This window comes from Aquarana catesbeiana, linkage group LG02, assembly GCF_042186555.1.
Source record: "Aquarana catesbeiana isolate 2022-GZ linkage group LG02, ASM4218655v1, whole genome shotgun sequence".
Taxonomy (NCBI): domain Eukaryota; kingdom Metazoa; phylum Chordata; class Amphibia; order Anura; family Ranidae; genus Aquarana; species Aquarana catesbeiana.
Window position 1 is genome coordinate 664,677,179 of NC_133325.1, and position 13,997 is coordinate 664,691,175.

General features: G+C 41.5%; 1 protein-coding gene across 2 annotated transcripts in view; it reads right to left on the reverse strand.

The window, feature by feature from the left end:
• Positions 1-1,110: 1,110 nt before the first annotated feature.
• Positions 1,111-13,997, reverse strand: part of RPA1 (replication protein A1) — a 150,899-nt gene continuing 138,012 nt past the window's right edge. For both annotated transcript variants that reach the window (XM_073616621.1, XM_073616620.1), the window contains one exon: positions 1,111-2,250. In XM_073616621.1, the coding sequence (XP_073472722.1) occupies positions 2,140-2,250 (111 nt within the window). In that variant the 3' untranslated portion in view covers positions 1,111-2,139. The remainder of the gene's footprint in view (positions 2,251-13,997) is intronic.

Consider the following 13,997-nt stretch of genomic DNA (forward strand, 5'->3'; position numbering starts at 1 on the left):
TGAGTGCCCATCAGTGTCGCATACACGTGCCACCTATCAGTGCCCAGTGCCACCTCATCGTGCCCATCAGTGCCCATCGAAGAAGAAAACACTTATTTACAAAAATTTTTACAGAAACAAAGAAAAACTTTTTTTTTTCAAAATTTTCGGTCTTTTTTTTTGTTGCGCAAAAAATAAAAAAACCGCAGAGGTGATCAAATACCACCAGAAGAAAGCTCTATTTGTGGGAACAAAATGATAAAAATTTTGTTTGGGTACAGTGTTGTATGACCGCGCAATTGTCATTCAAATTGCGACAGCGCTGAAAGCTGAAAATTGGCTTGGGCAGGAAGGTGTCTAAGTGCCCGGTATTGAAGTGGTTAAAGAACATTAGCTATTGTTGTGCATCAGCACAGGCCATTCACATGATGCAGACTCCTAATTTGCTCCCATAACATTCAGTCTAGGGCAGGTCTTTTCAGATCAGTAGCTAGTTTATTTAATACAGGCACAAAGAAGGAAAACAAGTTTTATTTGATATTTCTAAGGATATTCTGTACTATAACATGACCACATTGATGTTTTGTAACTGCAAAACATTTTGCACCTATCATGGCAGAGGATCTTTGAGTGCTACAGATTAAAAGCTTGAAAATCTTGTAGAAAATAAACTGTCAGTCTGTCATATTTTCAGCACTAGCCTCCATTGCGGTTGACTCCTGGAGTGCCAAACCAGTGATTTGTACATCTATAGGCTGAGCCTCTCACACTGCTAAGACCAAGTGAGCTTGCAGAGGGAGGAGAAATGCAGTGAATATAATCAAGCCTCATGAACTCCAAATCGCTAACCACTATTGAAGCATCCCACTAGCAGAATTACGTTTTTTCTAAGCAAATGCCAACTCCTGCTTGGTTTCAGAGGGCTGTGCACATGTCAATAAACGCATAAAAAAGGTGCTGCCTCAGCTCTTTAAAAACAGTGGAAGCTGAGAATCATATCTTAGAGAAGCAAATGGTAATAAGACTGGAAAATGTCAGCTTCACATGTCTCATTTTGGCAGTACCTTTTAAGAGAAAATGTATTGTTTTCCAGGTGAAACTGGTTTATGGAGAAAAAAAAAAAAAAAAAAGTGCAAAAAAAAAAAACCTAAAACTTTATTGAGATCCAGAAATAAGGAACATTTTTCTCCTATACAACAGTGCTGATTAATTCCATTACAAAAAATGGGGGTGGGGGGAGTAAAATAAACAAAGCAACTGAAAACACTGAGAAATGTTGTGAATGTACAAAAAGCAAACTTCTGCAATTACACACTGTCGGAAAAAAAAAGGGAGAGTAAGAAAGCACAATATTAATTTAAATGAAAAATAAAGCAAAGCTTTGTAGTTGGCCAGATTTCCCCAGGGGCCAGAGAGTCAATGCTTATCAGAGCTTCTCAGAAGAGACAATTTTGATTAATATCAGGACCATCTGACTCAGTCTATTAAACCCCGAAGGAAAGTCTTCAGATAGAAAAGATAGGTCTTTGATTAATAATTCCTCCATATTGTCATTCCAAGCATTTGCAAACTGTATGGCACATCTCACTGCAAACAGAGGCGCGCAGTGACGGCAATAAACTCTTGGTCTTTACACGGAGAGAGGAAGCCCCCTGATTAGCCACCGGCTTATGGAACTATTCAGAATGTTAGAACATGGTTGTGGGTGGGCATCTGACTTTTCAGCAGCAACCAATTACTTCTGAGAATGCTAATTAAGTCCTGTTTTAATGTAATTAAGCTTTCGGATGAATTAGCAGAAGAGAAGGAAAGCTTAGTTGGGCACATTTGAGTTATAATCAGATAAACATATGTACAGTAGATGTAGGGGAAGGTACCAAGGTCATTTAAGTGCTTGGCTACCTCATATCTACAGTAGTATTAGCCTGGAAAACAAGAAAAACCTGCAACAGTCTTCTAAAAACAGCCACAGCCATCAGGAAATAAACCACACCAATCTGCAAGGAGCTTAACCTATTATCGAAAATGTTTTGGCGACAGGACCAACAGGAAGCTTATGAGTCTTGAAGGGACTTCCTCAGCGCTATTTCTACAGTTTTATATTGTACATTTAGGAAGAATGTCTCTTTTTGATATGACAGATTTCCAAAAGGTGGTATGTCAGACTCCCTGAGCAGCCAGCTTCCGGATGTTCATTATAAGGCGCCTTGAGTATTCTTTGTGATCAACTGGTTTTACATCCATAGCTGTGGCTTTGATACGAGATTCATCCTGTAAAAGAAAAACAAACAAAAAAGAATTAAGTCTCAATATAACAACATTTTTAAACAGGAGTGCAAGCTTTTACTCTCATCTCCTAAAGGCCTCAGGACGTTTAAAAAAACATCAGCGCTGCTGCCAGGAAATAGCAGCGTTAAAAATGAGTTGTTGGCTGCATTTTTGAATAGCGTTTATGGGTGTTTTTTCCAGTAAAAACACTCCCTATAATGTAAAAACGCAGATAAACTTGTTACAGCGTTTAGCCGCTTTTTTGGCCATTTTTCATTTTTACAGCTCAACAGCCTCTGCTTCTGTATGCACAGGCTGTCTTGTTTTACTGCCCCTAAATGCTCATGTCTCTAAACGCCTCTGAAAGTTTATGTGTGCATGGACACATAGGCTAACATGGAGGGGCGTTCAAAGGCAGCTATAAAAATGTCCTGTGTGCATGAGCCCAAAAGTTTTGTTAGCATTCTCAAATGATTACCTTACAGAATGGCCATTACATTGCCCATTTTTTTTCTTCAACAATACAGGAAACCTAAAATACTAGTTGCTTGGCTAACCAAATCAGTGGCCCAAAACAAGGTTGCTCAGAGCTCTGGATGAGCACACATTTCAGCCTAATGGCAGTACATAAAGCACAGTGGCTAAGTGGTGGGCAGCACAGTAGCTAGCGCCCACATATGAAAACGGTGGTCAAACCACACATGTCAGGTATCGCCGCGACCGGTAGAGCGAGAGCAATAATTCTAGCCCTAGACCTCCTCTGTAACTCAAAACATGCAACCTGTAGAATTTTTTAAACGTCGCCTATGGAGATTTTTAAGGGTAAAAGTTTGACGCCATTCCACAAGCGGGCGCAAATTTGAAGCGTGACATGTTGGGTATCAATTTACTTAGCGTAACATTATATTTCACAATATTAAAAAAAAAAAAAAAAACATTAGCTAATCTTTACTGTTGTCTTATTTTTTTATTCAAAAAAGTGCATTTTTTCCAAAAAAATAAAAGTGCGCTTATATGACCGCTGCGCAAATACGGTGCATTGACCGCCATTTTATTCTCTAGGGTGTTAGAACCCCCAAACATTATATATATTTTTTTTCTATGTAATTTTCTAGCAAAAAAACCTGTTTTAAACATGTAAACAGCTAAAATCCAAATGAGGCTAGTCCTTAAGTGGTTAAGGGCAGGGACTGATGAGAATGCACAATAAAGTTGTCTTGAGAGAAACACGGAGTCCGACCAAAAAAAAAAAAAGAAGTTCTAGTTGGTAAACCTCTGGCTTCAGTGCTCTGATCTGGAATATTTAAGCTTCCTTTCCTGCCCAGCATACTTGTTCTGGGTCAATGACTGGGGGGGGGGGTGTCTTCACTAAAGTGGAAGTGCAGTCGCAATAGATCTGAGGGGAATCTCTGCTAATTTTATCATTCAATCATGTGCAAGCAAAAATGCCATTTAATGTCCCTTGCATGTCCCCCTCAGATCTACAGCGACTGCACTTCCATGTGCACTTGGACATGCACAGTGGAGTTGCCTTTAGTAAATAACTACCCCAACGTAAATAAAAACCCCAAAGTACTGTAGCCAACGTGTTAGCATAACAGCCAAGTGTAAAGTATGCCCAGCAAATGACAGCCACTGTATTTCATAGAAAGTGTAGTTTAAAAAGTAGTCTACACATTTATCTTAGTGCAGATTTTCATTGAAATAAAAAATGTTAAAAGTATTAAAAAAAAAAACAAAAAAAAACAAAAACAAACAACTACCCCATAGGTTTATCGTGGTGGGCCAGTTGGTCCAACACTTTGTATTTACGTGTGTGATAGATAGAATATATATATACATACACACACACACACACACACACACACACACACACACACACACACAGCAAGAGTCAGAGTCGCTCTTGCATGATACTCGGTAGCTAGTAGTGCTCACTGAAGACGCTGTGCCTACTACATCGATTTCAAGCTTCCATAGGGATCAGCCAGATTTGGTACAGGAATAACTTATATTGGTCCAAACTGGATCAACAAAACTATGCAAAAAATGCCATACCCAAGCTTCAACTTTAAAGTGGAAATTTAAAAAAAAGTTTTGAACTTGGTAAGGATTTGAACTTGCTGTGTAGGTCCATTGTGAGATCTCCACTTATTTTCTGTTTAAGTGAAATCTTTCCAGCTGGGACAAAGACTGAAAAAAACCTGACTGGTTCTAATCTTTCACCCCTCTATTTTAGAATTGGAGCACCACTCCAATACTTCTGCCCCATTAACACTGGCATTAAACCATAACAAAAATGCAGCTCACATTATATAGCTTCATGCCGTTCTCAATGTAAATCTCTAAATAGGTCAAATGTTAATAGGGGAATTATATTTCTGCAGCTCTTCAGGATGCCAGATTGCGCTGTTAACGTTATACTCATGCTGCAAATATTCAATAATCAGCTTCACAAAGATTAGCAAATGAATTTGAACCTGTAAAAATTATACTGCACATAAAACAAGTAAGAGCCCAGATTGTTCACATTTAATGTGTAGTTGAGAAGCACTTTGTTTTCCAGAGACTTAACAAGAGATCAGTGGGAGCCACATAACTAGTAGGCATGTTATAAAATAAAGGCTTTTGTGTCAGCACATGGGAGTTGTAACAGCACAGTTTGGTAGGTATAATTGATGTATAGCTCTGCCCCCTTTATTCTATTACAATGTTTTGTGAAACGCAGTCTTCATTTTGTAATGTAATCCCATCAAGAGCACAATTACCTCACACAAACCTCAAATAATGGTGTGTAGGTAAATTGAGAGTAACGGGCAAGATACTGGAGGTCTCATAAGGGCACAGAGCACTCATTCTCACATGGAATATCAGAATTAGGGAGTTCTGAGCTTCCACATATATAACAGAGCAACAGCTGGTGAAACAAATAGGCGTAAAACTAGAGTTGTGTCTTAAAAGTCCTCCTGTGGTTTGGGGATAAAACAAAAACAAAAAAAACCCCATATACTGCAAAGCCTAATCCTGGGGGCTTGTGACCTGAAAGCCTGCTACGATTTACTCTACTGTTGGTGTGAAGGGTTCCCTCTCCTGAAGACAGGCTAAAAAATGCTTTTGCTTGGTTGTCCTGCAGATCCAATGACTTACTCGATGCACAGACCCAGGAGTTATAATTTCAGTCTGTTTCAGACCAATGACTCAAACGTATAAAAAAACCCAATCATTAAAATCCTATTTAAACTTTAACATGTTTCTTTTTTTTTAATCTGCAGCCATTGAGGCCCTTGTCCAGGCACTTCCTTTTCAGGGTGACATTTTCCTATATGTGCTCTTGCATTGTTACCCCGTCATATGTGCTCCAAATGAAGACAAGTGACCATGTAAACACACAATGTGCAGGTGTGTTCCAGTGGAGAGCTGCCACTGGATCATGTGCAGGTAGTCAAGAAGCTGCAACAAAGTTGGGGGAAGTCGGCAGCACTAAGCTGAGTGTAGAAAAAGATGTGGGTGTGTGTACACAGCACAATCAGTCTAGCTTGAACAAACCCCAAAAATCAGGATACCAACAAAGCAGAACTAAAGTCTGCAATACTTACCCCCCCCCAACAGTAATGTAATATCCCAGGCCTTTTCCGAGTTCGGCATCTTTGGCCATGATTGGCCTGCCTGGGGTGATGAAACCCCAGCACATGCGCATAGGAGGCAATCTATTGTTGGCATCAAGGCATGTACACCAAGTTGCACATGTATGTACAGCTCACTGTATATTCTGACGTTTGCATACAGAAGGAACAAGCCTTTCTATTGCAGAAAAGCCTTCCTGCTAGCATTTTTAAAAAATAAAGTTCCACTTTAAAAAGCCAGTTATCACTTTCCTCGGTTAGTGACTAGCTATGTTTTAAAGTACATACTTACTCCCAGACTGAAATATATTAGCATAAGTACACCACAGGATGGTACTGTGGGTGTATATAAAAAAAGAAAAAAAAAAAAAAAAAAAGGAAGAAGGAGTAACCGGTGCCACATCCTTTTATCCAAGATTGACTATGTTTAGGAAAAAGCATGGACTTTCTAGGATGCATATTAAAAATGATTTTTATACATAATAAACTTCCAAAATTCCTTAAAACCATATAAAAATACAGACTCAAACATTAATTACTACAACCAACTATATCCACTAGGCCAGGGCCGTTGCATGAGATAACCACTGAAGGAATCCCTTGATGGAGTGGGAGCAATTAGCACTTATCACTATTTTTTCACTGAGTAATAAGAAAAAAATTCAGTAAATATGCATATAAAAATACATCAGATAACACACACACACACATTAGTTGTAAAATACACAAATTGAAACGGTGTTCAAGATCCTAAAGCTGGAGTAGGCATGCACTAAGGGCAAGGAACAACGTGGGGATATACCCAGTATCCAACAGGTGAAATCTATAGACAGGACACACCTATAATCTTATATGGGACTATACTTCACTTATTACCGTATATACTCGAGTATAAGCCGACCCGAATATACCACAAAAAACTGGGAAAATCTATTGACTCAAATATAAGCCTAGGGTGAGAAACGCGCAGCTACTGTAAGTGGGAAAAGAGGGTCAACAATGCCAATTTGCATGCCTCACTGTGCCCATTTGCAGCCATAGGTCCCCCCAACTTCAAACTTGGTAGTTAAGGGTTCCTAGATGCCCCCTAGCTGCAGCCAAAATTTGGGGTCTCTGGACCCAAAGGGTCCCAAAATGACATTGCTGCAGATGGACACAGTTGACCGAGTTTGGGACCCCGTATCTCGGGGCCACTTGGCGATAGGAACCCCAAATTTGGTGTGCAAACCCAGTCAAACTAGAACTACAACATAACAAAAGTGAGATATGGGGCCCCAAATTTGGTTCGGAAAAAGTCATTCTCTGCTGCAGAAAAGTGCTTGATATTTTCCAAACCGAATTTGGGGCCCCTTGGTGCTAGGAACCCCAGCTGTTGTAGTGCTAGTTCCACTGGGCTTGCACACCAAATTTGGGGTTCCTAGCACCAAGTGGCCCTGAGATATCAAAGTCAGTTTGGAAAATGTCATTCTTTGCACCAGAAAAGTGCTTGACTCCAATATAAGCCGAAAATTTGGTGTGCAAACCCAGTGGAACTAGCACTACAACATATCCAAAGCTGGGGTTCCTAGCACCAAGTGGCCCCGAGATATGGGGCCCCAAAGTCGGTTCGGAAAAGGTCATTCTTTGCACCAGAAAAGTGCTTGACTCGAGTATAAGCCAAGGGGGGCACTTTCAGTGTGCTAAAAAACTCCGCTTATACGGTAATACACTTTTCTCTACCTCACCAGACAGCATCCTAATAATGTGAGTGTTACAAATCACTTTAACCACTTCAGCCCTGGAAGGATTTACCCCCTTCCTGACCAGAGCACTTTTTGCAATTTGGCACTACGTCGCTTTAACTGCTAATTGCGTGGTCATGCAATGCTGTACCCAAACTAAATTTGCGTCCTTTTCTTCCCACAAATAGAGCTTTCTTTTGATGGTATTTGATCACCTCTGCCATTTTTATTGTTTGCACTATAAACGGAAAAAGACAGAAAATTTTGAAAAAAAAAAAAAAAATGATATTTTCTAATTTTTGTTATAAAGAAAAATCCAATAAATTCAATTTTAGTCATACATTTAGGCCAAAATGTATTCGGCCACATGTCTTTGGTAAAAAAAAATGTCAATAAGCGTATATTTATTGGTTTGCGCAAAAGTTATAGTGTCTACAAACTAGGGTACATTTTCTGGAATTTACACAGCTTTAATTTATGACTATGTCATTTTTTGAGGTGCTAAAATGGCAGGGCGGTACAACCCCCCCCCCCCCCCAAATGACCCCATTTTGGAAAGTAGACACCCCAAGGAAATTGCTGAGAGGCATGTTGAGCCCATTGAATATTATTTTTTTGTCCCAAGTGATTGAATAATGACAAAAAAAAAAAAAGAAAAAAAATACAAAAAGTTGTTACTAAATGATATATTGCTCACACAGGCCATGGGCATATATGGAATTGCACCCCAAAATACATTTAGCTGCTTCTCCTGAGTATGGGGATACCACATGTGTGGGACTTTTTGGGAGCCTAGCTGCGTACGGGGCCCCGAAAACCAAGCACCGCCTTCAGGATTTCTAAGGGCGTAAATTTTTGATTTCACTCATTACCCATCACAGTTTTGAAGGCCATAAAATGCCAAGATGGCACAAAACCCCCCCAAATGACCGCATTTTGGAAAGTAGACACCCCAAGCTATTTGCTGAGAAGCATGGTGAGTATTTTGCAGCTCTCATTTGTTTTTGAAAATGAAGAAAGACAAGAAAAAAATTTTTTTTTTTCTTTTTTCAATTTTCAAAACTTTGTGACAAAAAGCGAAGTCTGCAAAATACTCACTATACCTCTCAGCAAATAGCTTGGGGTGTCTACTTTCCAAAATAGGGTCATTTTTGTGCCACCTGGGCATTCCATGGCCTCCGAAACTGTGATAGGCAGTGAAGAGTGAAATCAAAAATTTACGCCTTTAGAAAGCCTGAAGGCGGTGCTTGGTTTTCGGGGTCCCGTACGCGGCTAGGCTCCCAAAAAGTCTCACACGTGGCATGTTTGAGCAATATATCATTTAGTGACAACTTTGTGCAAAAAAAAAAAAAAAAAATTTGTCTTTTTCCCGCAACTTGTGTTGTCACAATATAAAATATTCCATGGACTCGACATGCCTCTCAGCAAATAGCTTGGGGTGTCTACTTTCCAAAATGGGGTCATTTGGGGGGGGGGGGGGGGGGTTTGAACCGTCCTGGCATTTTATGCACAACATTTAGAAGCTTATGTCACCCACTCTAACCACTTGAAGACAAAGCCCTTTCTGACACTTTTTGTTTACATGAAAAAATATTTTTATTTTTTGCAAGAAAATTACTTTGAACCCCCAAACATTATATATTTTTTTTAAAGCAAATGCCCTACAGATTAAAATTGTGGGTGTTTAATTTTTTTTCACACAGTATTTGCACAGCGATTTTTCAAACGCATTTTTTTGGGAAAAAACACACTTTTTAAAATGTTTATGCACTAAAACACACTATATTGCCCAAATGTTTGATGAAATAAAAAAGATGATCTTAGGCCGAGTATATGGATACCAAACATGACCTGCTTTAAAATTGCGCACAAACGTGCAGTGGCGACAAACTAAATACATTTTTAAAAGCCTTTAAAGGTTACCACTTTAGATTTACAGAGGAGGTCTACTGCTAAAATTACTGCCCTCGATCTGACCTTCGTGGTGATACCTCACATGCATGGTGCAATTGCTGTTTACATTTGACGCCAGACCGACGCTTGCGTTCGCCCTTGCGCGAGAGCAGGGGGGGACAAGGGTGCTTTTTTTTTTCTTTATTTTTTTTTGCTTTTTTATCTTATTTTTAAACTGTTCCTTTCATTTTTATTTTTTTTTAAATCATTTTTATTGTTATCTCAGGGAATGTAAATATCCCCTATGATAGCAATAGGTAGTGACAGGTACTCTTTTTTTGAAAAAACTGGGGTCTATTAGACCCTAGATCTCTCCTCTGCCCTCAAAGCATCTGACCACACCAAGATCGGTGTGATAAAATGCTTTCCCAATGGCGCTGTTTACATCCGGCAAAATCTAAGTCATTAAATGCTCGTAGCTTCCGGTTTCTTAGGCCATAGAGATGTTTCGAGCCACTCTGGTCTCTGATCAGCTCTATGGTCAGCTGGCTGAATCACCGGCTGCATTCTCAGGTTCCCTGTTGGGACAGGAGAGCCAGAGAAAAACATGGAAGACGGTGGGGGGGGGGGGGGGAATTACCTCCCACTGCTTGTAAAAGCAGTCTAGAGGCTAATTAGCCGCTAGGATTGCTTTTACATGAAAGCCGACCGCTGGCTGAAAAGAATGATACCAAGACGATACCTAAACCTGCAGGCATCATTCTGGTATAACCACTCAAAGACCAGCAACAAACCAGTACATTGCTGGTCCTTGTTGGGCATATATTGTAAGCCTGTGGGCTGAACGAAAAAAAGAGATTGATCGGTGGGTATGCCCACCATTAGAATACCTCCCTTCATCCACCCACTTCTAATGATGGGCATACATGCACCGTATATATATGCCGAAGCATGGGGGCATTCTCCTGCAAAAGTTAGGAGCAAATCGCTCCTCCGCCCCCTGCTGCCCCCACGCTTCGGCATATATGCTGAAGTATGTAACTGTGGTGGTGAAATCACCTCTGACAGCGCTGGAGTCACGGCTTTATGTATCGTGGGAGCAAACGCTGTTGCTGTCAAGATAAATAAATCCGCGCTGCAACTGAATGGCGTACCTGCTAAGCAAATGATGGTTAACAATAAAACAAAGTAACATTATAGTAGAACAGTAAGACTTACCATACCTGCAAAGCAAATAAAAAAAAAAACATAGTAAAAAATAAAACATTTAACGCAACCTGTGCCTAAAATATATATATGCCGAAGCATGGGGGCCATCCTCCCACAAAAGGCAGGAGCAAATCGCTCCTCCACCCACTGCTGCCCCCACGCTTCGGCATATATGCTGAAGTATGTAACTGTGGTGGTGAAATCACCTCCGACAGCGCTGGAGTCGCGGCTTTATGTATCGTGGGAGCAAACGCTGTTGCTATAAAGATAAATAAATCCGCTCTGCAGCTGAATGGCGTACCTGAAAACAAAAAAAATGGTTACCAACAAAACACAGTAAACAGTAAAGTATAAAAAAAAATTGCATATCTGAAAATCAAACATGGTAAAACATAATAACAATAAAACATTGCAGAATAGAATACAGTAAAAAAGAGCAGAATAGAGAGAGAATAGAGAGAGAACAATAAAACGACAACTATTTTTGTTTTTTTTATATTTTTTTTGTGTTTTTATTTATTTATTTATTTTTTACACTTTTTTTAGTAACTTTAACTTTTGTAACTGGTACCAGGTTTGGGTTTCTCAAAATGCGATGGCATCTTGGGAGACCCTGTGAAAGTGTCCCCTAGTCTGTGCAATGCTGTACACTACGCTAAAACAATAATACCGGGTGTCACGCCTATATCCGCGCTTGCTACAGACACGACATCTTCTTTGGGGGGCTCGTTGGGTAGGGATACTCGGGAGGACATAAGGAAAATGCCTCTCATGCAGCAGGCTTACTGCATTTGGTTGGGGAAAGTGAGGTGGAGCACCGTCTGGATACAGAAGGGCTCTGACGATCTCTTCCTGGAATTTAAGGAAGGATCCAGTCCGTCCTGAAGCTCTGTATAGCACATGAGCGTTCAGCAAAGTCAATTGAAATAAATAAACAGACACTTTTTTGTACCAGCGTCTGGCCTTACGGGCAACTAGGTACGGCGCCAACAACTGGTCGTTGAGGTCCACCCCTCCCATATTTTGGTTATATTCGTGGACACAGAGGGGTTTCTCCACAACACCAGTCGCCGTAGTAATTTGGACCGTCGTGTCTGCATGAAGGGAGGTAAGAACGAAAACATTCTTATTATCCCTCCACTTCATAGCGAGCAAGTTATTACACTGCAAGCAGGCTCTCTCCCCCAGCCTAAGACGGGAATCTACAAGCCACTAGGGAAAACCCCGGCGATTAGGTCGCACGGTGCCACATGCTCCAATCTGTTGATCAAAAAGGTGACTAAAAAGTGTCATGCTCGTGTAATAATTGTCCAGGTACAAGTGGTACCCCTTTCCGAATAAGGGTGACACCAAGTCCCACACTATCTTGCCAGCGCTTCCCATGTAGTCAGGGCAGTTTGTCGGCTCTACGTGACCATCTTTGCCCTCGTAAACCATAAAACTACATGTATAGCCTGTGGCCCTGTCACAGAGCTTATACATCTTGACCCTGTATCTGGCACGTTTGCTGGGAAGGTACTGTTTGAATGACAAGCAGCCAGAAAATTTAATCAGGGACTCATCAACGCAGACAACTTGATGGGGAGTAAACAAGTCTGCAAAACACTGGCTGAAGTGGTTTACGAGGGGCCGAATTTTGTAGAGCCGATCGTATCCAGGGTCTCCACGAGGACGATAGGGTTCATTGTTGTTGAAGTGCATGAACCGCAAAATCTGCTCGTATCGTGCCCTGGTCATGGAGGCAGAGAACAAGGGCATATGTTGAATTGGGTCAGTGGACCAATATGACCGCAACTCTCTTTTTAGTTATGCCCATGTTGAGGGAAAGGCCCAGAAAGATCTTAATTCGGAGACCGTAATTGGTCTCCAATCTCTGGCAAGGGAGGACTGGGGAATAGTGGCGATGTGTTGACCAGCATATAAATTGCTTTGGTCCACAACAGATCTATAGAGATCTTCGGTGAAAAACAGCGAATAAAAATCCAGTGGCGTAAAATCAACTGTTTCCACCTGAATTCCGGGTTGGCCAGTGAATGGGGGAAGTACAGGTGCTGCAGAAGTGGTGGGTTCCCAATTCGGATTGGCGAATGCTGCAGGAAGGGCACGACGGGCCTGTGTTCGTCTTCTTAGTGGCAGCGGGACACTACTAGTGCTTGCCACCTCGCCAGCTTGAACTGCACTTATGGGACTTGCCACGTCACCACGTGATACTGCAGTGCTGGATGTACGACCAGGGTGTACTAGGCCACTGGTGCTTGCCAGTTCACCAGAAGGAATAGCGGCGCTAGTACTGCTCTGCTCCATATGAGGGACCTGCGGTTCTTGCACTTCAAGGACAGAAGAAGAAGATTGGGGTCTGGTACGCCTGACCTTGGCAAGGACCACAAGTCCGTCGTCAGAGCTATCTGTCATGGAGCCGCTGTCCTCTACAGGATCGTATTCTGAGCCTGAATCTGACAGATGAGTGACTTCCTCTTCACTATCTGTCATGCTCAGAAACGTGTAGGCCTCTTCACTAGTGTACCTTCGATTTGCCATTTTGGGCTCTAAATTTAGGGGTACACTAGTGAGACTCACAGGCAAAAAAAGCTCCTGACTGTTAGCGACTGATTCAAAACGATACCAAAAAACTGTTAGCGATCGCAGGGATAAGGCCTGAGTCTGCAAACGCTGCAGTTATGTGTGCTTAGTGTTTTGTAAGTGTCAGTGATCGATCGATACTGCACTTGGGTGGGCTGGGCAGGGCTGGGCGGCAAAACGCAGGTGCTAGCAGGTATCTGGGCTGATCCCGCTAACACTGTGTTTATGGGAACCCTAAACTGCTGGGGATGCTAGTATAGATCTGATCGGATCAGATATTGATCCGTTCAGATACTATAGCACTAAGGGAAGTGTAGGCTGTGTGCGTGGGTGTTAGCGGTACGGGCACTAACCTGACACTGCCTGGGGTGACGCAGACCTTATCTGACCCTAAAAACATAACTTATATCACCGCCGGGCAATTAGGGGGTTAAACCTTTATAAGGTAATAAACGGTGGGTGCCCTAAAACTATAATAAACTATAAAAAACAAACTAACCAGTGTCACCCGTAACAGTTATACAGTGATCACTGGTGAAAGGGTTAACTAGGGGGCAATCAGGGGGTTAAAACCATTAGTAGGTAGTATATGTGGGTCCCTGTCGCTATAAAACACTGACGGCGAACCTATATACTTACCTTCCTAACTAGCGTCACCAGTGGCACTAATACAGTGATCAGAAAAACGATCGCTTAGTGACACTGGCGACGGAGGGGGGAACAA